This window comes from Haliaeetus leucocephalus, unplaced genomic scaffold (assembly GCF_000737465.1).
Source record: "Haliaeetus leucocephalus isolate CR32 unplaced genomic scaffold, Haliaeetus_leucocephalus-4.0 Scaffold722, whole genome shotgun sequence".
Taxonomy (NCBI): domain Eukaryota; kingdom Metazoa; phylum Chordata; class Aves; order Accipitriformes; family Accipitridae; genus Haliaeetus; species Haliaeetus leucocephalus.
In genome coordinates, this window is record NW_010973158.1 from 1,492,100 (window position 1) to 1,518,473 (window position 26,374).

Here is a 26,374-nt window from a genome sequence, read left to right on the forward strand (position 1 = left end):
ACACTCATGAGAGATGACAGCACTTAAACTGTGAAACAAATGAATATGAACAGTCAGAGAGAAACTAGTGTGGGAAACCAAGTTTCTAACCTGAACTGCTGGAACAGAGACCCTGACACATGGAGCATAAAAACCTTCCTAGATTTAATATGGCATTGGCTTAGTTTTTAAGAGGCATTATTGCCTATAGTTGCCAGTAAGAGCAGACAACAGAACTCAGTTACTTCATGCGTTCCCATGTAATGAAAAGTAATAGCTATATGGCCATATACAAAACAATTAATGCACCAAATTGGAAGAAGCTGAAGGCCTGTCCCTTATGGGAATTACAAACAATGCTCTAAATATCCCCAAAGGTTCTACCAGAGCTTTTTTGTTTGTTTTTTAAAAAAGTATTCCCATATTCTGAAGACAAGTTAAAAAACTGTTTGCATTAGCAAGTCTTTATACCTAGTTGTAAAGTTGTGGGATGGCAGAGCAGCCTGTTCACTTACAGAACAAATGATCAATGTCAAAAGGGTCTGAACCGTACTTTGAAATGACATTTTACCAATTACTTGTTTTCCAATTTATTTGATCTAAACATTATCTTCCTATAGAGTAGTATTTATTCTGTGCAATACCATTATAATCAGGTAAACTTATACGAATACTTTGAATTCATTTAAAAAGAGCTGATGAGAAAAGTCTTAATTTCAGCTTCATTCTCCTACCTACAAGCTAGGATGCTGCAAGTCACTATTTATATTTTAAAAACAAGGCTGAATTCCTCATAGCTATTAAGAGAAACACATTGGAGGCTTTCAAGTTGCCTTCAGTAACTGATTTATTCTTAAGCTGTTAGTAATTAATGACTTCACCATTTCCCTAACCATTAAGCATTATAGAAGTGGACAGTGATGAAGAAAAAATTATGAGGCTTTTTTAAACAATGTGTAAGATTAACTACTTATAAGACGAACTGTGTCAACCTGATGTCTTCAAATTCATCTGTAGTGCCTGTTTTTTACTTAGAAAGTCTTGCCATTTGGTTAGACTATTAAAAAACAGACCAGAAAAAATGTATAGGCAATCATTAAAGTGCCAACAAGTAAAGACTATGCATCTTCCAGATATTTCTTCTTTAACCTTAATAAGAGTTTTTGAAACACAAACTCTGTGTACTAGAAACAAGCATGGTGATGATGCTTCTGCATCATAAGCAGTTTTTTTTGTTAGCTGAGCGTGTAACAGATCTGGTGCTTTTAATCATTCATCAGGGAGTGACTAATAACTGGACAGAGAGGAATAAACCAACAAGAATGATGACAGATGAATAATAAACTCATGGTCACTAATGGACTGCACCTGTGCTCATCTTTCATTGTACATCTCCTGATCTGCCAAACTTCTGCAGCACCCTATTTGGGGACTTTTCTAATCTCTTCTGAACCATGCTGACCCAACTATAACCATATGGCCTAAGGCAATTGCTTTCACACAGCAATACGCCTGGTTAACTAATAGCTGTATTTCCTGAATGAGAGGCTTGGTGGACGTGGTATGGGACAGGAGAGTGATAATTTAGGAAAAAAGAGCATAAAGTAAGATAGAAGACAGGGGAAAAAAGCAGAAATGGCTAAACCACCATAATAAGGAGATCGGGATGAACTATGCTCATCTAGGAGTCTTCCTTTTAACAATATTACCCTTTCACTTTTGCTCCGAAGATTTAATCCATTTTAAAGAAGGAGGGGTTTAGTATTTCTCTTGTATTTAAGCTATTACACGGAACAATTTTGCTTAGTCAGCACACTGTAAATATGCGAAGTCTTTCAGAAAGATTCCTGACAACAAGGCATTTGAGAATTACAGAGGAGCATGAAAGAATCTGTGCATCCAGGAGAGGACAAGTGGGATTACAGATGTCATTATTTGCTTCACTCCAATTGCTAAAAGATAAACAACCCGTATTTCAGAACTACTAGTCTCCCACACTTGCCAGACTTGTGTTGTAGAAGAAGCAAGTATGCACATGAGTTTCATTTCTTGGCTTTTCATAAGCATTCTGTCTGTCCTTCAAAAGCCCAGTTAAAAAATGGTGATAAACATTCAGGTTTTCTTTCTTTATTTTTTTAACTAATATGTGGCATAAATTGATTTGTAATGTATACTTCTTCCCCTCTTCCAGTTCACACTTTGCTTGAGAAGCAGCAGAAACTGCTCTGCATAAATTTAAAACTAAATGTAGATACTAAGTTTCAAATGCAACTTACCTGCCAAAATTGGCTGGCAAAAACTCAAGAAAAGCATCATTCAGGTACAGCTGCGTTAGGTTTAACAGTTGGGAAAATCCATCTGGAAGCCTATATAAAAATAAAATAATGTAGTGCCTTTGTTTCAATTATATTCAGGGCATTAAGTCATATTTTCTTAAACAACAGTATAGCATTGAAGTCCTACATATTGATAACTTGAAAATCAAGGTGGTACCAAAATTTCTACAAAATTGCACTAGATACTTGCTCTCTGTAAGATTAGCGTCAAAATTATTTTTAAGTACTGAGGACAATACCTACAGGCAATAAGAACTACAAACAACAAATGTAGTCTTGCTATGTATTTGTGATCTCCTGACACCTAATGTGGAGGAGACATTCATTAGAGACAATAAGATAAATTAAAACCTACGCAACACCTTTTTTTCCCTAGAAGAGTTACGTTGCGCAAAGTTTGTATCTCTGGCAGTGCTACTTCTGGCAAATTAATTTTGTCACTACAGAAGCTGACTGGGAAATCTACTTATATAAGCTAAGTCTGAAAAACAGTGGTACAGGCTGTAGGGTAGAATTAATTATTGTTATTAAGAATGAAATCTCTTGGCATATTTCTCTACGTTCACAGAGAAGTGATGGACTTAAAGCTGAGAAAGCAACATGGTTTAATGCAGGATTGCCCTCATAACCTATTAACTTGGGCAAAATACTTTAATGACATAGCTATACTGTATCACAGTCAGGTTAATGAAGATACTTCTCAAGTAACTCTGCCCCTTGCCTCCAAGGGTTGGCGCATGTCTGGGGCAAGTTAAAAGACTCAGCAGTGTTTGCACAAAATATAAAACACAAAAAAAATTACAAACTTACTTTGAAATTGGATTTACGCTGGCCTCAACAATTGTCAAGACTTTACAGTTTTTTATATTTTCTGGAAACTCCTGTATGCCTGCAAGATACAGGAAGAGGTAGGGAAACAGTCTTCAATTATTAGACTCCATCACAGGCATAAAAACGATGCACATAAAACCACTAGCCATAAAAACTTTAATTCATTTAGCAACCAGTGAACTGGTTCTCTGATTTTTTTCATTTTAGATAGTTTTCATTAAAGAAATACTCCTATTCAATATCAGTTCTTTTACTATTCTATTCCTAAAGCATTTCGTAGTGCAGCTTAGCAGGCAGCTCACCAAGCAGCATTATAGAGACACAGTATACTATCAATTCCCGCTGCTCATTACCAAATATTAAAGTACTTGTACTTTGTAACGTACTTAAGATCAGGCCCTCAGTCCCAATATTTTATTTTTTTAAAGGCATTCATACACACAAAAGAACAAAGTTTCCAACAGGATCTGTTTGTCAAATGCATGGCTTGTATGACATCCAGGTGAAATGGTAAGGCTTCAAATCTTAAAGTATGTTTACAGCATTCACGGTTCTGAATAGGTATCCCAAACGTGACATATGCTTGCTGTTAGCTTCAGATTATTTGTAGAGAAGGACAAAAACACTGCAGACACACTTATGTCTGAAAATTAAAACAAAAAGGAATCTCCTCTTTTTCCAAGGTTATCTCCAGAAACACCAGAGTGAATTTGCAACCCTCACATCTGCCAATTTGTACTTGTGAGAAACTGACAGAACAAGCCTTGAAAACAGAAGATAGGTATCCACCATGTCAGTAGGAAATCACTACTGAATCACTCTACTGCCCAAGACTTCCCCGTCAATTTTTACTATACCAGAAAACCAAATAAAACTATGGTTATCACAACTGCAGTTGCTTTTGCAATGTATCACTACATTATTCTTATACGTGGGGACATGTGTTTTTATTTTAAATAAACTTGTCCTAAGTATAACCACCATTCATACTGCAATCCTTCCACTTGGATTAAGAATACACTATTTTTTCAAGAAAAATCCACACGCTAGTAAAATAAAGTTAAAACCAACTGTTTTTTCAGGTGACAGAAATCTTGGCTCTGTGTCTTTCAATTAATGCATGTAATTGTGTCTGCTTCTAGAGTGCTTTATCAGGTGTGTGGAGAGGGCAGCCTGAACCCAGGGAATAAGACCACTAAGAAGAAACTGTACTCTGTGGATGCTCACTTTTAGGCTAGTGAAAGTGTGAAATTTCATGCTGCTCCAAGCAACATTAACTCTCTTACAATCCAGCTGCAGAGAGGAAGACAAGGGCAGTGTGTCTTGTCGCTCAGATTGGCAGGTGGTACTTGGTTATGCCTCTCTCCATGTATCTGTTCTGAGAATACTGAAGCAGAAAAAACATGGTGAAGCATGAACTGCTAAGTAATGTTTTTACCTACATAAGAAATTACACAATTTCTGATGCGAACATGGAGTTTGGTTCTTTGTTTGTGCAGTAGCAAGATTGACCTGGTATATTAGGACTTAAGAGATGGCAATACCACCTGACATGAAAAGTAGTCACAAAACACATACTTTTACACCGAGTCAATTGGTGATGTTAAGTGGCAAAGTCACCATGCTGACTTTTTCATAAATTCAACTTAAGTAGAAACACCATTTCTGTCAAAGTAGACTTTTAGGTCCTTCTTGGCAGGAACTCGTTTGTCATACTAAATGGTTGAAACTATTAGTTTTGACTTATACCAGGTGCTGTACTTTTATTGAGAGATGAAAGGCAGGAAAAGCACACTAAGCCACACAGTTAATCCAGGTGTTTAAATACCTGAAAGTATCACAGATCCTCTTGGGAAATAGCTTGTTGAACTTGAGAACAGTAAAATATAGAAGCAGAGGGGAGCAGGAGGAATTGAACCATCAACTGCAATATAGACCAAGATTTCTGACACTTCTGGTTTACTACCACGCATGTTCATGTATATGCACACATGTGTAAATAAAAATGTAGCTTTATATATATGGCTTCAGCCATGGGAAGTTTACTGGGGCTGTGAGTGGAGTTGAAGCAGAAGATGACAACCAGGGATATGGATTCAATTCACTTGATCACTCTCACACTTCAAAATCAAAACTAAAAAGGTAATAGTTATAATGAAATGAAGCTTCATTGCTGGAAATCAGCAGTGATATTTTCAAGTCCAAAGATAGGTTTAAATAAAGATTAGAAAAATACCATAGAAAGACTAGAAAGGTACCTTACCCAGTGCTGTCATATAATCTTTGTATTAAGAGAAACACATTTCCAAGAAATTTAAATATACATGATCTGAATTCTAGTTGTAGCAAGAAGCCTCTTTCACCGAACAAGAATATCCAAATATACAGATGAAAGGCTTCTAACATGATAATGCATCCCAAGCCATGGCAGACGAACAAAAATCTAGCACATAAGAGACTTGTACAGATGAAGTTATGGATGATTTGTTTGAAGTGGTCTTCTATTGTCTAAAAAGTACATCAAGACCTCTTTATTGCTGATAATATAACTTTACCTTCTTAAAGTAAGTGTCTACATTAACCAGAGTAAACCACTGCTAAGCTCTTCCTTGGAGACAGAGTTATATTTCAGACTCACTCTGTGCCATTAGTTTTGCTATTTGAATCATATTGACAGATTCTCTAAGCTTAGTATGACCATCTTTCAGAAAAACTACTGGCCTTGTCTTGGTCTTTGGATGAAAGATTGCTCTGGTTCAACACGTTAAACCCCATGTTTTTAATATTAGTTTCCACTGCCTGTGTCAAGAATTCATTGAAGCACAGAAGACTTACATCTGTGATAACAACCTAGAAAACAAAACACACAGCACATCTGCTAGAGAGGAGAATGTCAATGTAAACTTAGTTTCAAAATAACAGCCAAATAAAATATTAGCTATCCAAATACAGACATCTTAAATCAGCATGCTTTTGTACATGATCAGAAGACTCTACAGCAGTCTCCTGTTTGATTATGCCTTGGGCAAGAGACAGCAACAGTTTTAACAACAAATTAACAATGGGAAATCAACTAATAAGAGAAAGCTAACCATGAAGAAGCCCATGAATCTAATTTTGCTTCTTCTTAGAGCCAGGATTGGTACAATACACACCATCTTTACCAACCTCACTCAAGACTTCAGTGTGGATAAATGGCAGCCATCATTCAAAAGAGCAGCAAACTGGGAATGACAGCATGAAATATACCTAACTTTTGTAGTACACATTCAGAAGACAGTAAAAAATTAGGAGACTGCTCCTCTCTACCATGTGATAAGAAGTTGCATTTGCTAACTGGCTGCTATACAACAACCTTCAGACATTCACTTTTCCTCAGCTGTATTCCTCCTGCATGCTAGAAACATGCAGTTACTGTTGGATTAGTATTCCTTCAGTCTTCCCACCAAGAAAGCAAATTCAAAAAAGCAAGTAAGAAAGAAGAGTAAGAAAGAAGGCAGAGAGACTCTGGAAAAAGATATGAGAGAAGGACAAAGGGCTGTAAAGAGCACGTTACAAGAGGATCTCTTCCTTGTTTCTCTGCTTTCCATCTATCCTTAGTGTCCTGGATCTTATTCCCTGTTAAGGAAGCTCAGCAAACCTCAAGAGTCTTTGTGACCACATCTTTCCGCACTCCTTTTGTAACACTGTGCTAATTAATCCATTTGATATCCAACCCTACCCTGCATAAGCACCTGATCAAATGAGCACTGCAAATTAAGATCCACCTTCCTTTCTAAATCCTGTTTTTCTCTGGGGTTTTTTAGTGCTTCCTTTATACACTGATACTCAAGGATTATAGAAGAGAGTGCAATATATTACTTCGGGGTTATCTAGCCTGTTGTAGACCTATCCCACTTTCCTTGAAAAACATCATATGGGCAGGTTCTTCATCCTGCTGTTTCCTGTTTTACATGACAACAACAATGTCACTGATTTACACATTTACTGTTTTCCAAAAAAATACAAACCATCACACCTGCGGACTACGACCATTTGCCAAGCACAACAGGAGAAAATGCGATTTGCTGGTAATCGTTAATTCTATCCAGCAAATCCAAATTGAATTGAGACCAAAGTTGTTTTTGTAGTGTAGTTTCCCACAGAAGTGAGATTTATGTAATAGCTTCTAGTATTTACTTGTCTGTTCCTTCCTGTTTTCCCAAATTTCAGGCACTTTTAAACTCACTGGCCAATTTCTACCAAAACCAACACTTTTAAAAAAAAAGGTGGGGGGGGCGGGGGGTGCAGCAGGCAGGCAACAGACAGGAATGGAGGATTGTTAAGGAAAATTTGGTGGTAAGATAAAAAAGAGGAATCTAAAACTCTTGTCTGGAGTAAGCCAATAGCAGAAAGCATTCAACATTCAGAACTCGCTTGCCAAAAACTCACCAGCTAACCAGCCTAACCTAGAAAGTGGTGTTTAATCATGATCCCAGACCAGCTGAGGCACATGCCCAAAGGGCATACCAAAAAGGTCATACAGGGATTTTGGGTCAATGGCCACAAATCTGAAGGTAATCAACCTCAGTTCTGGATCACATAACACAGCTGAAATAAAGAATTTCGCCTGATCTCTAACTCCCAGGAGACCAATGATTGTTTTGGTACAGCTCGTCAGAGCAAATACAAACAAATGTCTATCTGTTCAGACTGGATTAAGTTAGTTTTAAGTATAATTGGGGTCCCACTCACCATCTGGAGTTACACTGATCTCCTCCCCTACATAGCACAATCCTTTACTATCACCAGGGTTAGCATAACTTACAGAGCAGGAAAGAAAACTGGGACAACTTTTTTTCCCTCCATCAGATAAGATTTTTTCACTCAGAGATACTGGCAATTCTGGATTTACAGAAAATTGTGCAAGTCACATTCGTGGCTGGCAGAATCCTTCACTACAATAGATGCCAGAGCTGACACCCCTGTTTCAGCCCTACTGCAGATGGGGGCTTGCTCTGCTGCTCATATTCTAGCCACGTGGTCATATTTTTCTTCACAATCAAATGCTAAAACTAGTATGGCCCAGACTTCAGTTATTGAAACCTTTACTGCTATACAGCAGTGGCGGTGCCTCCAAATCAAGTTCCACCTCTTCTCACACAGAAACATTTTAAGCAGACTCCCCCCCTGCCCCCGAACTGGGTCAATTCCTAAAAAGCACAGAGAAAGAAAATCAGTAACAAATCAGAGACCTGTGGAAGCCATATGGGTGATGTCCCCAAAGGAAAGAGTTTACAGCTAGATTCCTCAGTTTGTGGGGAACGTGAGAAAAAAAATAATTCTCTCCAAACAACAGGCAGACTGAAAAGCCCTCTTGATGCAAAACAAATGAAACTATAGCCTGCTGTACACCTGCCCTGCACCTTTACAAGTACAGAGAACACAAATATACAGGCTCAGTCTGCATGAATATGAAAGCAATCTTAATTATGTACATTATTCCTTCCACTCATCTATTCATCCTGGTCTCAACTTCCAGGCAAGCAGCTATTAGGTCCTGCCTGAAAGCAGCTCCACCATAAAAAGAGCAGCTTTTGGTTTTTTTTCCCACTCAGGCCTCTGCTACAACTGTCCTTGCAGACAATATGGATCAAACAAGGCAACCAAAATATTTTCAGAGCTCAAGAATACATGCCACAATTCTCCCAAAGATTATGTAAAATCTGTTTGCAAAAGCTGAAATTTTAAACTGAATGCTTAAACTAAAGTATTGGTCACAGTCTGTATTCTTACACAATTTGATTTAATTTGGTATTTCTGCATACCCTCTGAATTAAAAGCAGTACTTTTCATTATTAAAAGCAAGCAGTATGTTAGAGCCCAATGAATTCACTCCACAATGCTGACCTATCCACCCTTCCTTTCAAACATTCATTCCTCTTTCCAAAATTCTTAGAGGATCCCTTGCTGCAGCTGCTTTCAGATCAACCAGAATCTCAGGTTTCCATGAGATGCCTGACCAGGCTGTAGGGCAGCAGTAACACCTTCCTGCTCAGAGCTGGAGTTGCAGCTTGGCACAAGGTTGGCCTCACACAAGGTGGTACTCAGTACTCTAGCTGTTGCCAAGCAGTTTAGGAGCCTCTAGCTTATTTAGTTAAAACGTATACTAAAAAATCAATCGTTTCAAGAGAAAGGAGCAACTACCGCAAATATACTTTTGTCTAGTTCTGCAAACAGATATCCCAAAGCTTTTGAAACTGGTTACATGTCACATCAGTTGCTCCTCTTGCATTCTCAGAGTGTCAGAATTGTAAAATTCCTTGCGACTTGGTTGCCCTTGTATATGAGCATTACAGAAGCCTGGGTTTCTGTCCGTCTCTTACTAAAGACAAAAATATAAAAGCTTGGAGACCTGGGGAAGAAATCTACCTTTCTCAAGTAGTAAAACTCAAAAAATAAATCTGTCATGGATTTAACCTATCATTATTAAACTTGTTACGGATTTAATAAAACACCAATTTCAATATGTTTAATGTTTATGTTATGTTTAATACATTTATGTAGCCTTTCGTTCTCTACTCTCTCCACTTTGTTTACGCAAAAAAGTTCACTCCTAGAAAAACTTTCGCTTTTGTCAAAGAAATCACTAATCTAAAACCCTTACAAAACGTTTACAGAATTCTGAAAACAAACTCCACTGGATTTCCTGATTTTTCTTTGAAGTGACTTTGCTTGACAACTATCTACTTATAGCTTAGTAAGCAGATTCACCTTGCCATCTTCACTTTACAAAGTCCTTTTCTCCAATTCTACATGCTCTGAAAGTTTTAAAGTTTCCCTTCCCATTTGTCCTCCCTTTAATAATGGTCACTTGCAGGCTTGTAAGCTTTGACTATGCTGGGTGCCCCTTTCTTAAGTTTACACAATGAAAATAGAAGTTGAATCTTTATTTGGAGGACTGCTTGGAGGTTTTTTGTAAGGGAAAATAGATAACATTTGTACAGTCCATGTAATGATTAACGCAAGAAAGTCAGTCAAGCTACAAATCTGACAGGAACAAGTTAAACGGTGTTTTCATTTAAAAAAACAGGTAGAAAAAAAAAGAACCAGGAAATACTTCCATAAGGAGATTTTTAAGCTTTTCTAATGAGTTTTAAAGAAAAATGTAGTCTTATTGGTTGTGACAACTATTATAATATAATTAGATTTACAATAAAATACAGTATTGGCAATATATTTTGTGCTCATTTTGCTAATGAGGTGAGTACTTAACTACATACATTTATATAGTAATAAAATACTTACTCACAATGAAGACAAAAGGCTCTTTTGCAGAATAAGTGTCCACATGTGGAAAAAGCAGCAGCATTAAGATGTAAACTGCTTGTCTGAGTCAAGTTTAGTATTCCTAAAATTTTTGTTTTGAGACCAGTTGTGAAATTTGAAATTTTAAGTCCTTAATCTGCAAGCTAAAAACTTACACCAATTCTGTGAGGTTCAGACAGTAATGAATCCTATTTTCTTCTGTATGTTAGCCTCCTGATCTGTTTAAATGGATAATGCCTCCTCATCACTTTCTCCAACAACAACAACTTGTGCTGCTAAATTATCAGAGCTCATGCAGGCAGAGAAAACAAGAAGACAGTTTAGTGGCGTTTGGGGGGTGGCGGTGGTGGTTTTTTTTAATTGCAATTATAAATATGTACTGGCACAGCTAGGATGGTCCAGCAAGCCCCCAAGAGTCTTCCAAAGCCTTCATCCTCAAACTGTTTGGAAAAGCTTCAATATTTAGAGTAAGGTATCTCTAGGCCTGCTCTAGCTGTTCCTTACACAACGTAAAGGAGAAGGAGTGAGTAGCCAGACAGGTTCCTAAATGACTTTTCTTGGGGCAGGGGGAAGGATAGCCAATAATGCTGCTTCTTGAAGACATGCCTGACACACTAATTTACATAAACCTAAACATGCAAGGGCAGGGTAAAATTGCAATATGTAGAACACTAGGAAGGTTGTGGGCAGCAGTTTTGGTCAAAATACTGTCCTGGACAATCACCACGGTTCAGGTGGTTTTCAACTATGTCTAATTCATGCCTGGAGTGTTGCTGAGTCCTCAGAGTAACCTGAAACTAAAGTGTAAGATAAACACGTGAAGCTGCTTTGCTTCCCCCCCGCCCGCCATCCCCTACCACCTTGAGCTGCAAATTCTGTGTTGTCTGTCCAGTCACTTTTGGTTGATACCTGATGACTGTCACTCAAAGCACATTGCTTTACAAAAATAAAGGTACATTTTGCCCTTACATGCAAATCCACACCTTAAAAAACCTGTAATTATTTCTACAATGCCTCTTCTGTGTTACAAAAATTTCTTTGAGTCAAGGAAGAGATTTGTATTGAACTTATTTCAGATACATACGCTCAAATTCCACATTCAAGACCTTAGCTGCATTGTAATTCCATTCTGTTCACATTCTCTCATGCACACAAAGATAATTTTATTCTGCAGAGACAGATCCTGTTCAATGTCTTTAATAAGACAATATATTAAGAAAAAATACTATAAACAGTTGAATAGAGAACTTTAAATGGAATAGCTGCCTACATTTATGATAAATTTATGAGCTCTATAGGATGATATATTATAGTAAAGCTACAGACTCATGAGTCAGCAGCACATCAATTATCTTTTCTTTTATTTCACTATCATGGATGATATAAAGCCCCTGCTCCCATCTGCCCTTCCCTGCCTCATCCCCATTTCCCCCCACCCAGTATAAGCAGAGAAACAGCAAATTTACAGCAAGTTATTTTTGTATTCAGGATCTTTCTCTCTTACTTCTCCCTACAGAAAATAAAACTTGGATCTGTCTCTCTATTAACTATGAAAAAACCATATTCCTAAATGCACCAGATGGGTAACATAAGACTATACACTCTCCTGATTTCTCGTTCTTCAACTCCCCAACTTCTGGCACACTGCATACTAAAGCTAGTTTGCCAAATCAGCAGATGATTTTAAAACACTGAAGAAAACATATTTGATCTACATTTGCATCTGTTCTTTAAAATTACTTAAGATAATTTTTATAGGCAGATATGCCTGGAGGCAGGGATTGAGGCGGTGAGGGGGTTTGTTTTCTTGGGTTTAGTTTGTGTATTTTTCCATGCAGATTCCTTGCAATACAGACTGACAAACTGGCATGTTTAAATTCACTGTAAGATCGCAGCGAAAGAGAACCACTCCCTAATATCTAAGAGACTATTGAAGATACCCTTATTTCCAAAACACCATGTTTCTTCCGGTCTTGCTATTTAGTCCTCCAAAGGCCTGAATAATATAGAACTTTAAAAATGAATCTTTTTCTTTCACCACGTACAAGCAGGGAAAAATATACCATCTCACTGTTTCCCACTATACTAACTCCACAGGCACAGCGATTTCAAGCCCATTTCCCAGGCTTCCAGGAAAGCCTGATTTCCCTGGCAGTCACCACATCGCATGCTTCAGCCTTTCAAATCACTTGATTCTAGTAACCTGTAAAGCTAAGTCTTATGTCCATTTATATACACCATCATACACCGTACATGAATGCTCTCGCCTTCTTCAAAGAAGAGGTAAAAATATTTCCTTGACAGTCTTCCACACTGTCCTAGATGCTGGCTATGCCTGGCATCCCCGAGCCACGAGGAAATAATTGTCCCCTAAAGGTTAATAAACCATTAAAAAAAAAGACAGATTTAGGGGTGAAGAGCAGTGTTGTGCGTTTTTTTGGTAGGCTTTTTGTGTGTCGTCCCCCCCGTACAACTGTCAATAAATAAACATTTGATTATGCCTATGCCACAAACAGCTCAACTATCTTACATGAAAATCCTATCATATTTCATGTACCAGGGCATCTGTACTCCATGATTTAAGTCCATCCACACTGGAAGAAAACACTTATGGTACATCAATACTACAAGAAAAATAGAGGAACTATCACTTCACTTGCCACAACCACAGGATTCTGAGAAACACACTCAATTCTTTTAGAATTTGGCATCTCTCATCATCCTGCACTAAGATTGGCGATTAATCTCCAGTAATTTATTTTTTTTGATAAATTAGGTGCTTCCCACAAAGTCCACTGCATTCGCACTGTATTCTTTCAATATCTTACAAAGAAAAAGGACAAATCAGAGATTTTGATCAGTTTTGCTAGTCTTAGAAAACTAGTAAAACCCCTCCTATTTGGTTCTATTATAGACACACATCAGAACAATTGTCCAAAGTGGGAAACTGAGCAGTAAACTCTTAACAAGAGAAAAGCAGACACAAGGGAAGAGAATAGGCTTGCAGTTGTCAAGACAAAAATGTTCGATGGTTTTAACAGTGAATAGGTGTCCTGGTTTCAGCTGGGACAGAGTTAATTTTCTTTCTAGTAGCTGGATTTAGTATAAGAAGAACGTTGACAGCAACAACTGAAAATATCAGTGTGTTAAGTAGTGTGTATACTAAGTCAAGGATTTTTCAGCTAGCAAGAAGGCTGGAGGGGCACAAGAAGTTGGGAGGGGACACAGACAGGACAGCTGGCCCAAACTGGCCAAAGGGGTATTCCATACCATGTGTCGTCATGTCCAGTATATAAAATTGGGGGAGTTGGCCTGGGGGGACAGATCGCTGCTCAGGAACTAACTGGGCATCAATCGGTCAGTGGTGAGCAATTGCACTGTGCATCACTTTTTTGTACATTTCAATCCTTTTATTATTATTATTGTCATTTTATTGTTGCTGTTATTATTATCATTATTAATTCCTTCCTTTCTGTTCTATTAAACTGTTCTTGTCTCAACCCAGGAGTTTTACCTTTTTCCTTCCAATTCTCTCCCCCATCCTACTGAGTGGGGGCAAGTGAGTGAGCAGCTGTGTGGTGCTTAATTGCTGGCTGGGGTTAAACCACGACAACAGGGAAACAGAAAGGGAAAGGCACTTAAGCCAACAAACTGAAGTCTCAAATAATACCAAATTTATTACAGAATAAACAGCACTATTTCTCACCTCACTCAACAGGGACCAACGGGGACCACGCTTTGTTTTTTTGAGTTTTACAGAGCTTTCAGGAATAGTGGGAGACAAGATACCCCAAGTAAACAAGCGCTTGACCTCAGGGCTATTTTTGATATGCAACACTAGGCAGAGAATTTATCCGAATTGTGATAAGATTGAGAACAGATGCACGATAATAGTTAAGTAAGCTTCCGCCCTGTCATCTCTGAAAGGTGTTAAAAACAAAACAAAACAACCCCTAGCAAACAGAGCTTCACAGTTTAATGGAATAGCATTTTGTTCAGCTATTGCCTCCTTAAATTCCTTATGTGCCTCAGAGGAACAAGTGCTCTTTCAGCAACTCTCTGAAGGCTTAGCCAGAGGTTACACCATTTTGGACAGACAAGTAACTCTCTAGCTGCTAGTGACCAGCTGCCTATTTACACACATAAGCTAAGGAATTTGCCAGCACTAGAACTCAAATGTCTTTTTGCTGCTTTTAAGTTTAGTGCATTGAGAACTTGTGTTGGAAACAGTTAATCCTTTCAACAGTTCAGTCTAGGACAAAAAGATGATTCTCTCTCTGTTGTGTGTCACTATGAAAGTTTAAGGCCAGTGTTCTTTAAGAAAGACTATTAATCTACTTGTACCAGGAACAGAGCAGTGACAATCAGGTCAAGTTATCATACTAAATGCTGTATTCATTAAGCAGAAATAATAAAGTAACAGTTTAAGTATATTGGCTTGTCCACTGGCTACAATGGACAATCAAGGAGAATGCCAACTTGTCAACAACTAGAATATTCTTAATAAAGCAGAACTTACTTAACTTCATGGAGTCATAATTAGCTAGCTGTCCAAATAAAACAATTAATTTAATAAGATAAAATCCTTGGCATATTTTTGTAATTCTTATTTTCAAATATGATTTCAAGGAGAGGTCCTCTTACTTCACTCTGAATTAGTAAGACGAGACTATTGTACCCTCATCAGTTAGCAAGACTGACCTTTTTTTCTCTCAAATAAGCCACACAATGAAGCCTGATGACAATATAAGTTATTTCAATTTCCTCACAGTTGTACACATCTGCCAGCTTGCCAAAGCTGCACTGTTAATAAAAGCCCATGTATACAATACTTGGCTGACAATGTTTCATGATTTATAAAAGGCTGACTCACACAGAATGATAGATTTTTAACAAGTCAGACAAGTGAACCAGTCACTGCCCACAGACACTTTTCCCCATGCAACAGAGGTTACCATCCCCAGAGCAGGACAGCAAAGCAGGCAAATCCTACAACAATTTTCAGACAGCTCATTAAAATAAACTGAAAACAATTTTCATATGCAACAAAATACAACAACAGAATCCAGAAAAATTTTATGAATTCTTGTGCAAACTCTCTTCAGGATAGTGAAACATGAGAAAGCCACTAAAAGTAGTAAGTTTGAGCATATGCGTTTTGAGAGAATGTAAAATTTTCAGTAATGAATCTCAAAGTACAAACCAATCAATTTGACAGATACAATTAAATATCACAACCAGACCATAAAAGAGCATCTTTCACATTAAGCAGTGATTTAGAGTAGTAATTTAAAATTTACTAGCTGTGTAGCTTCTAGAAATTATACTTTCACTAGTATCTTTGTACAGTCAATGGTGATTTACCTTTTAGCTACCCCAATATAATAAGTGAAGTGACTTACCATTCTTGCTGACATCCAGTTCCCTGAGATTAATGAGATTTGCAATGGATGCTGGCAATGTGGTTAGATCATTGTCTGGCAAACTCAGCTTGTGCAGAGACTGACAGTTAAAAAGTTGCTATTGAAACAAAGAAAAAAGTGAATGCGACTTTCTCTTAGTTTCCTCTATATAGCTTTTGGTTTTAATCCCTTTAATCTTCTGACCTCACAGCTTGAAGGCCAGACTATCTAGACTCTTTGACTACAAAAACTTTATTTAACTAGTTTTATTCAAAATTGTCTAAGTTTACAATGCTTAGGAAAGCAAAGAACTGCAAACAGTCACAAGCCAGCACCTATACTTAACACTTCCTACAAATTCCTTCTAGTATCTCAGAAATTGTGACCTGTAGTTACACGTAGTCCTGCAAAAATTGGAAAATATCTTCCATAATAGACATGTCATGTGATACCTCAGAGGTAATTACAGTTTCTTCAAAAACAAAGAAAAAATTAAATTCATAGATGCCTTTTTTTAAAGTTAAATAGTTCTGGAATACAGCATTTGAATAGGTATTGATCTTCTCTAAAAATTTAAATTTTATTCTGTTATATCTTACAATATTTTTTTTCCCTTCCATGCTTCCTAGCTCAAGTACATAAAAATCTAACAAGATTGTGATGAAAACTAGTGAAAGTTTGATCTAAGTATATAGAAAACTATATAATCTCTTCTGTATACATGCATTATAATTTGTATCAAATATTAGCTCAGAGCCAGATTCTTTCTATATGCAAGTTACCTTGAGATTCTTACCCAGAAGCTTTACAAATTGACAAAATAGGGCAAGTAATATTAGTGTAATGGAAGAAAAATCCTCAAATGGTATCTAGGAAGCATACAGATAGCAGAAAATAAATATCTGTAAGAAAGTGGTTGAAAAGGTTCATCTGAACATTTTATGATGAATATTCTTTCCTGACAATTTTGGATAAGATCATTCATAAATACCTGGACTTACTGTTCTTTTCATTTGGAATTCTGAGAAAAGATCATACAAAACCAGGAAGTGTCCTATGACTAAAAAATGTATCCCAATCATCATCACAGCAATGGGGCTTAGTTCAATCAAAATTTCTTGGGTCTCTCTCAATTACGAGGCCATTATTTCAACCACAGACCGTTGAAGAAGCCCCATTCATGTAACGTTTGCATATACCACCCCAGAACAAAAGCAGACATAAATTAGCAAGATGGACAATTCAAGGAATGAGCTTTAACTTGCCTACTGATGTTTCCAACTCCTCAGAAATGTACACCTGTTAGAACTAGTTGATATCATTAAGGCTTTGAAGAGTTACAAGTTACTCAGGATATATGGGAAGGAGAACTTTGATGAGCTCGTGTGTTTTGGAGCCGTGCCTTTATTTCAGTACTTCAAGCAAGAATATATACTTCAGATTCATCCTGAAAACAATAATCTGAAGTCTTGGAATCATTAGAAATTTCTCCAATTAGTCAGGTGAAAGCAAATGCAGCACAAGGAACTGCAAGATCCCTAAAGGAAAATGTGGGTGGGGGAGTTTTGTATGGTGTTGACTTTGTAGTTGTTCCTTTTGTTGTTGTTGTTTTTTGTAGTTTGCACATTCAGTGATTAAGTAGATCATCATTACTGTTAGTGAACACCAGAAGTCATATAATTAAGGACTATTTTACTGCAGAATTCCAGTTTCTTCCTAACAGCAAAGTAGGAGGGAAAACAAAAACTGCTACAGTTTGAGCTTTTCAGCTCAAATGCACATCGTGGCACTTGGGATAAACAGGGTACCTTTTCAGATGTGATTTAGCACACAAGATGAAAGCATTTCAAATGCCCAGTCACTTCTGAAACTGAGACTACACACCAACACTTGCTACCACTAGCTTTCTCTCCACTGTAGTTTGCTTATATTGCAACCTTGGCCAGTCAAATAAATTAAGGAGCTGTACTGTAAGAAACGATTTTTGAAGTATACCGGAGTACTGACAAGATTGCAGACAATTAAAAAAAAAAAAGCACACCCACTGACAAGCCATTTCAGTGATCAGGCTGACAAGACAGCCCTAAACCAGCTGTGTTGCAGCATACAAAGTGCAGCAGATTGCAAAACAGGGTTAAGAACACACCACCAGGGGCAAAGAGGAAAGGGGAAGAGTGGGAATGTCTTAACCAGGCTTCAGAAAGCTGGAGACAGCCTAGTAAGTACTGCACCCTTCATCTGAGATGGCTTAATTAGAAGGCTTTTTCAAAATTAAAAGACTAAAAGCCTGGGTTAGGGAAAAGGGATACACAGCTTGAATCTCTGGCTCCAAACAGGCTAGGATCATTTCAAACATTACAGGCCCTCCCTTACAGATCTTCTGTGGATAGTTTTAAGTTTACAATTTCTGTCAAATGATTAAATAAAACACTTTTACTATGTCTTCACTACTCCCTTATCTCTCTGCTTGTTTCCTTTGCAGTATTTGAATTTACATGTGGGGTTTTTTTGCTTTGAAAATTGAAATGGTAGTAGAAAATAATGACCAAAATTACTTGAAAGCTGAAAAAAATGCTTAGCTTCTCAAAAATAAGCCTATAAGGATGACTTACTATAATGTACAAACACATTAGCATGAAGCAAGTGTACACTATTACAGGTCCCTGCAGTTCAGTAAAGAAAAGCAAAAGGAACAAAACATAAACGTTTAAGCAGTCTTTCTAATCATGTGGATAATTTAATCTTAGACTGGACCAAGGCAATTGGTGGACTGCCCACCTCACAGTTTACTCGTTGTTATGGGTTTGTGTGGCATGGGCTTTTTTGGTAGTGGGGGAGGGCCGCAGGGGTGGCTCCTGTGAGAAGCTGCTAGAAGCTTCCCCGGCTCCGAGCCAGACCCGCCTCTGGCCAAGGCCGAGCCCATCAGCGATGGCGGTAGCGCCTCTGGGAGAGCAGATTTAAGAGGGGGAACCGGCAGTGAGTAGGGGGATCGGAATGTGAAAGGAACCCCTCTGCAGACAGCGAGGTCAGTGCAGAAGGAGGGGGAGGAGGAGCGGGGGAGGAGGGGATGCCCCTGCAGCCTGTGGTGAGACGTCAGGCTGTCCCCCCCCAGCCCATGGAGGGGAGCGGGGGAGCAGATGCCCACCTGCAGCCCGGGGAGGGAGGCCCACGCCGGAGCAGGGGAATGTCCCCAAAGATGGCCGTGATGCCATGGGAAAGCCCATGCTGGAACAGTCTGTGCCTGAAGGACTGCAGCCCATGGAAAGGACCCACGCTGGAGCAGTTCATGAAGAACTGCAGCCTGTGGGAAGGACCCACGCTGGAGAAGTTTGTGAAGGACTGTCTCCTGCGGGAGGGACCCCACAGTGGAGCAGGGGACAAGTGAGGAGTCCTCCCCCTGAGGAGGAAGGAGCGGCAGAGACAAGCTGTGGGGAGCAGACCCCAACCCCCACCCCCTGTTCCCCTGTGCTGCTGGGGGCAGGAGGCGGAGAGAACCAGGAAGGAGGGAGGGTTGGGGGGAAGGTGTTCAAAGGTTTGGTTTTACTTCCTAATATCCTTGTTTTGTTTTGATTTGTAGTAAATTAAATTGATTTTGTTTTTTCCCCAAGTTGAGCCTGTCTTTTGCCCGTGACCATAAGTGGTGAGTGATCCCTCCCAGTCCTTATCTCAACCCATGAGCCTGCCTTTGTATTTTCTCCTCATCCCACCAAGGCCAGGGGCCAGGGGGGAGAGTGAGCGAGTGGATGCGTGGTGCTTTGTTACCAGCTAGGCTGAAACCACGACAGTCCTGTATCAAAATTGGATTTCGTATAGGAACTGACTAATAAAATCAAATGGCATGTAACAGAAAAGGAAGACAAAGTAGACTAACCACTTCTGGTCTAAAATGGCGACATGCAGCCATTCGATCGCTACAGTGAAGTCTTTCTTCGTCTTTTAAGATTAATAAAAGGAATTTTTTAAAGAATTATGAGTTTGGGAGCAAGATGTTTGCTTAGTTCTTATGATTGGGGAAATTGGAATTTAATGCAAGAAGAGTTCAGAAAATCTCCTTTTTTTTTTTGCTAAGAAAGGTATTTTATTCTGGTTTTGAAGCATTCAATTTTATTCTTCTCTGATAAAGACTAACTAAAAGACTAACTCCAGAGTAAGGAAATATCTGCTTGGGAAGAGAGAAGAATAAAATAGTGGAAGTTCTAAACTATAACTTTGACAAAATATCTAGTTTTAACTTGTATGTTATTAGCTTTATTTAATGTACCAACACAGATTTTCATTGATGGCTTCTCAGAAGCATTTAAGGTTGGATTTTCAAAGGCACTCAGCTGGTTTAAGTCAGCTTTACTGGAATCCAGGGCTTCTGATAACTGTCAAGTTACTATCCCGGAACTGGTTTATTTCCTTATGTGTTTCATTTATCTGTCAAAACATCCAAACCAGCAAAACCTGAATTGGGTATAGCAAACTTTCCAAAAATCTAACAAAGCATTCCATAGTTGTCCTGCATGACAGCGTAGATTTGCACACAATTGTGACAAAATTATTTCAAATATTAAGTCCTTCATTTAAGTTTTTAATTCAACCAATATGGGACGTAGTAATGGAAACAAGTCTATTGCAATGATCACTTTGTACTTCTCAAAAGTCTCACTGGCAAAAATTTTCATTCTTTTCTCTAGCATACTGCTAATTCAGCATGCAGTTTATCTTCAGATTTCAGAACAAACAACAGATACTGATTTCTATAATAAAGATGTAATCAAAGTGTCATTCCGGCTCTCTAGTTTTTGAACTTAAGTAATCTAAGGATACTTCAGAAAGTCTCTTCAGTCATGTACTGGAGAAGAAAGCAGGACTTCAATTAATAGATACTTTGGATTGCAGCTATCTTTTGTGGGCACAGAGGTCTGAACAAGACATTAATCTTGCTTCTTCTAATCTTCATGTGTTATCAGAGATTCAAAGTAATACCACAATTTGTCGAATACAGGTAGTCAGTTTGAGCAGACACTGCCACACAATAAATCAGTCAGCCTCTTCTGCTATGCACATATTTTGGGCTGGATCAGTTGCTTAAGCAGTTTCATCCCAATTCATGCAGCAAACTAGTCAAGCTGGAATGCATAAACATCCCTTCTACCAGGGCTGCTTCTTTTCGGACCAACATTTACTTAAAAATATTTGGCAAACTGCAGCCTAAAAGCTGAAATGGAAAGCTAGACACTATTAGCTTCTACAATGCTGATGAAGTAATAGAGTTAATAAATGTAACTAAAAGGAAAACCAGCCAACATACCTTTGGAAGCTCTTCAATCTGATTAGCATCTAAATAGAGTTCTTCCAAGGTCTTTTCAAAAGTAAAAATCTCCTTAGGCACCTGTTCCAGGCTGCAGTGAGAATAATCAAGTGTAGTGACTGTTTCCTCCTCTCCACGCAGACAGCGGCATGGCACCAGCCGCACAAACAAATTCCGCTTTGTTGTCATTTTCAGGCACTGTAAAACAGAAATTGATCAATTTAAAAACAAAGACAACTTCAGAAATACATGGACAGCTTCTCAAACTTCCACTGGCTGCTAAATACTTAAAAAAGGAAGAAGTGTATACATATCTGCATATGTGTCTGTGTACACATATATATGAGAGAAAGGTGGGGGAAAGAGTATTTGTTTTCTTTTAAACACAACAGATCTGTAGGGGCATTAAATGGGGTTAAAAGACCTACAGACCCCAGAATATGAAGTAAAAATTTAGCCTGTAACTTGTCACCTGCTAACACAGCCCTACATTGCAGAGAGGTAGAGAATTTTGAAGCAGCAGTTCTGAACTATCAATTGTGCTTTTACAACATAGCTTATCCCTATCTTTACAAAGGTTATTGGGATGATATTTTTGCTTAATATAATAAAATCCACCCTTTACAGAGCATTAAAATGTAGCTATAGGAATATTTTGGGGTTTTTTTGGTGATGAATAAGATTAAATTCATGCACCTGAATTTCAAATCCCTCATTTAAAGACAGAATACAACAAAAAGAACCAGTGTGGTTTCTACCAACTGTTCTACCTACAGTTTAAAAGGAAAGATTTCCAAGTGCACAAATAAAGAAGTTACTTCTTTTTGCGACTCCATTCAGTTTGGAAAACTTCAACACATCTTGCTGTGCACACTGGAACTAAGGAAATTTCACCTTGCTATGGAAATGTATCTTTCCTCCTTTAAACTCAATCATTGCTACAACACTCCCCTCTACTCTCCCTGGCTTCTACAATACTTCCTACTCAGCAGGAGACAGTGAACCTAAATGGTGCAAGACTGACTAGCTGATTACTGACAGCATACACCAGCCATGTTCTGCCTCTTCTCTCCTCAGCAAGAGCACAAGTTTAGGCCTCTCTCCTTTAATTAACAATGCATTTTCACAAAATTTGGAAACAATCATCTTCAAAATGTCACCTCAAGTTTCAGGTTTGGTTGAAATCAGATGACAGACTCAACAATTTTTCAGGAAGGACCAACATGTGCAGACAGACAACACAACCATGTAAGCTTAATTTCCTCAGAAAATAGGTCTAAAAATACATACTTTTCCAAAACAGCACCAAGTATTTATTTTCTCAATCAAACTGCCAACGCTCCAAATTAAAATATGCTTTTTTAAAAATTTCAAATTTTTTGGAATTGCAGAAATTATATTTCAACTTCTGGATTGGTGACAGAAAACTGTGTCTTTCTGACACATTCAGCAGACTGTACTTCAACTTTCAGACAGTATATTAGTCATACAAGGATAAAATAAAATACCATGGCCACTGCACTATATGAAGTCACAGGCTGCAAGAACCCTTTCCTTACTAAGACAAATAAAAGTCTCACACTTGGATTTTTCTCTATGAGTAGCTAGCTTGCCAAGTACTTCACAGCATGTTTAATTTATATGACAACAGGTTGAGGGACTGCTGTACTTTACTGTTTTCACTAAACAGAAGTACAACTTACCACTCAGGCTAGATACAGTCAGATTCTACATCCATCCATTAAAAAGATGGAAGAAAACTCTTTAGAATAGTGGGATGTGAAGACTTCCTTTTTTAACAATGCTTCAATGTTGCTAGGATTTTGTTACAATGTTGGTTATCTATCAGAACACTTCACAGTTGCATAAAACTCCAGCCATGTTATTTAAACAAAACAAAACAAAGTGATCTAAAAATAAAAATATTTAACTGTATTGCAGTGCAAAGAGTTTAGAGACTGCAAATTTCATGCTGAGGATTTCCGCAGAATGGGAAAGTCAGCAAAAGAAACACCATAACCTCCTCCTGCTTTTTTCACAGAAACAGGCTCCAGCATGACATCCTCCAGCCACCCACAGCCAGATGCCAAAGATGCTACAGAAGCTGATGTGCTCACTGGGTCAGACCTACCCACGCCTTCTCCAAGCCTCAGAGGCTGCATGTGAAGACACAAGAGGAATTCCATGGCCAACACTAACAAACGAAAGAGCCTTTAACTAAAAGAAATGTCTTCTGATTTTGTTATTACTTCAGAGATCTGCAGAGCTGTGGAAAAACACATCACTTCAGAAAGAAGCACCAACAGCAGTCTCTTCAAACCAGAGTATAAACAGAAGAAGATACGCCTTGGAAACAAGGACTGGAAGCAGAGATTGTATGTGCAAGTTGATTACCAGAAGTCTGGCAGGAGAAGACACACCGATATCATACTAGTTGCAGCCACCAATAAGTTGGCTTTGTCCAGTCATTTCAACTTCTGAGAATTATGCTTTGGTTTCTGGAATATGAAAAAGTTCACTACATGGTTCATACACATAACAAAGTAAGATACCTTTTTTCATTGAGATCCCTCAAAAAGTGCATACGTTACACTGTTTGCCCCCTCTTTTTCAGTGGCTGTTCTCTTCACCCCTGGTCTTACTTGCTCAGGTCTCAAAAGTTTCTGAAGCAACAAAACTCATAGGGCCTAACAATGCAAAACACACATACCTAACTTACTCCTTTATTTTGTCAGAGAGATCTTGAGCTTTGGGGCAGGGGGTGGGAGGGTTTAAAAGATCACCTGCATCCACAGCACTGTAAACACAGATCAGTAAACAAATGCCTGTACAACATCACACTGTTGGGTCATTATCTCCAGTCAGTTACCATGTCAGTTAAAGTACCTAAATTCACAGCTCACATTTCAAGCCAAAATAGTCAAACTCATAGTTAAGTATCAAATAAGCAACCCTCCCCCCAAACCATTGATTTGACCAGCTTGAGCATACATCTAATTTTAATGTTTCAAAAACCAGAATGAACCAAGAGAGCTACATTTAAGTAAATGTAGGAAACTACACAATGTGATTTAGTTCAAATTTGTCTTACATTTGTTCAATTTTACTTCTACACATATATGAGGAATTGTTTAGCACTGGTGTTCTACAACAAAGATGGCTGCCAATACTAGGAAATGGGTGCAGCAGAATAGTTGCAGCAAGTATTCCACACCACCACTCTTCTGCAATATATATTTATAGAGAGACAGTCAGACACACCACACACCCCCCGCCCCCCATATGTCTATCCACCTACCTTGTGGTCAGTTGCCCAAGCAAAAAAACTTGGAGGAAAGGAAGGATGTACTGCAGAAGAGAGTCCACTGTTATAATTACCAAAGACAGGAAAATGTGACGTTGTACAGAACATGTGCTTTTCTTATATTGCTCAAAATAATAACTTCTCCATGGGTAGTTTGGGAAAATAGACTGAAGGTAGAAGGGAACACGAAGTATAGCATTGTTTCCCTTCCCACAAAACAGGGTAGTCTCACAAGCAGAAAAATCTTCATTTCATAATATGCCACAACATCAGACCATCTGAAGGCACCAAATCAGACAATGTAAGATTGTTTTGCAGATCTACAACACTGAGATGGCTTATTTTTCTGCACCACTTAACAACTCCAGATTTTTATGAGGCAGAGCTACTAAAGAACTCAGAGGATGGGGGGGGGGGGGGACCCCCCAGACAAAGCCCCCTTGTTCCCTAATCCATTAAAGCCTTGACACAAGTTTAACTCAGGTTCAGTGTTCACAGCCAACAGAGGAAAAATTAGGATCTTCATACAGTTAGGGTTTTTTTTACTTTTTGAAGGAATAGGAAGGGAAAAACACCTCTTTATATATAATCAGAAGCTTTTCTTTGTAATCATTAAGGGCTCAAAAGTTGGAAGGCATAAGGGAGAATTAGCTGTGTTCTGTTTGTGAAGACTTAATCTACCACCCCAAAAAATGCAGTGTTAAAAAAATACCTAGTTTACATTGATATGTTTGCTAATTATAAACTTTTTTTCCCCTCCATGAATCCTTTTTAGCATTTATTTCACACCTCCTCTTCCAAGCTTATTTGAGGATCACACCTAAGGATCAGAGATGCTGTAGTCTCTGTAGTAAACTCAAAAATGGCCAGTTTAAACTACACCAACATGTGTATTTCATTGAAGTATAGTCTTCACTCATTCACATATATTAACTGTGACAGTAATAGGAAACAAATTCCACAATAACTACACAGAATGGGACAAAGGAAAATGTTACTATTGACCTGCCTATATCCTGAAGGCAGCAGCAACTACACAGACAGGTTTTCCTCTAGGGGTTCAATGGTGGTGAAGGCTAATTATTCTGTGAAGTCTCAAATTTGTGAGAAAAGTTAGGTGCTTTCTCATATAAGTATGGTAGTTAATATAAGTATGGTATAACAGTAGTGCTTAACCAGTAAGATCAAAAAGAGAGGGAGATAAGAGTTCACAACTGAAAGACGTTTTGCTGTGAAACTGTACACAAATTATTTAATATAAGCTATGTCAAAACTTCATCTTATTTTTTCTGTCTTATATCTATATAACTAGATAGATAGATATCAGTTCACCTAGTCTATCCCATTTGAGACCATGAATGACTTGGAGCACTTTAAACCTTCAGAATCGATAAGCAAGGCCAAACTGAGCAAAGAGTATCACAGCATTTGTTCAAGAAGGCCACAATATCCATGAAAAAAAAATTTAAAAAATCAACTCTTCCATTTTGAAATTGAGGGTTTTCTACTTGCAGATACATGTTTTCCCCTACCCAACTGATCAAACAGCAGACAAAGCATCTACTACCAGCCTCTCATTTAATCACAGCTAGCAGCCCTCTGCTGTTACAAGCAGTGGTTGACTTGCTAAAAGCCAGTGAAGTAACAAGTGGAGAATACTGTGTAACTAATCAGTATCCAGAAAAAAATTACTGGAGAAGCTAGGGCAAAGCAAAGACTGTAACTCTATCAGATCTACACTGTAACAACAGTGGACTATCTGTGTGGTGAGTTGACCTTGACCGGCTGCCAGGCACCCATCAAGCTGCTCTATCACTCCCAACTTTTCTGCCTCCTCTGCCTGAGTGGCACAGGGGGACGGGAAATGGGGGTTTTGGTCATTTCATCACACATTGTCTCTGCTGCTCCTTCCTCCTCA

General features: G+C 38.4%; 1 protein-coding gene across 4 annotated transcripts in view; it reads right to left on the bottom strand.

The window, feature by feature from the left end:
- The window catches only part of ERBB2IP (erbb2 interacting protein), a 126,271-nt gene that overhangs the window by 46,583 nt on the left and 53,314 nt on the right, over positions 1–26,374 (bottom strand). For all 4 annotated transcript variants that reach the window (XM_010580515.1, XM_010580514.1, XM_010580513.1 and 1 more), the window contains exons 3-6: positions 21,153–21,350; positions 15,857–15,974; positions 3,126–3,204; positions 2,256–2,345 (exon numbers count right to left, since the gene is read on the bottom strand). In XM_010580515.1, coding sequence (XP_010578817.1) covers positions 2,256–2,345; positions 3,126–3,204; positions 15,857–15,974; positions 21,153–21,341 — 476 coding nt within the window. In that variant the 5' untranslated portion in view covers positions 21,342–21,350. The remainder of the gene's footprint in view (positions 1–2,255; positions 2,346–3,125; positions 3,205–15,856; positions 15,975–21,152; positions 21,351–26,374) is intronic.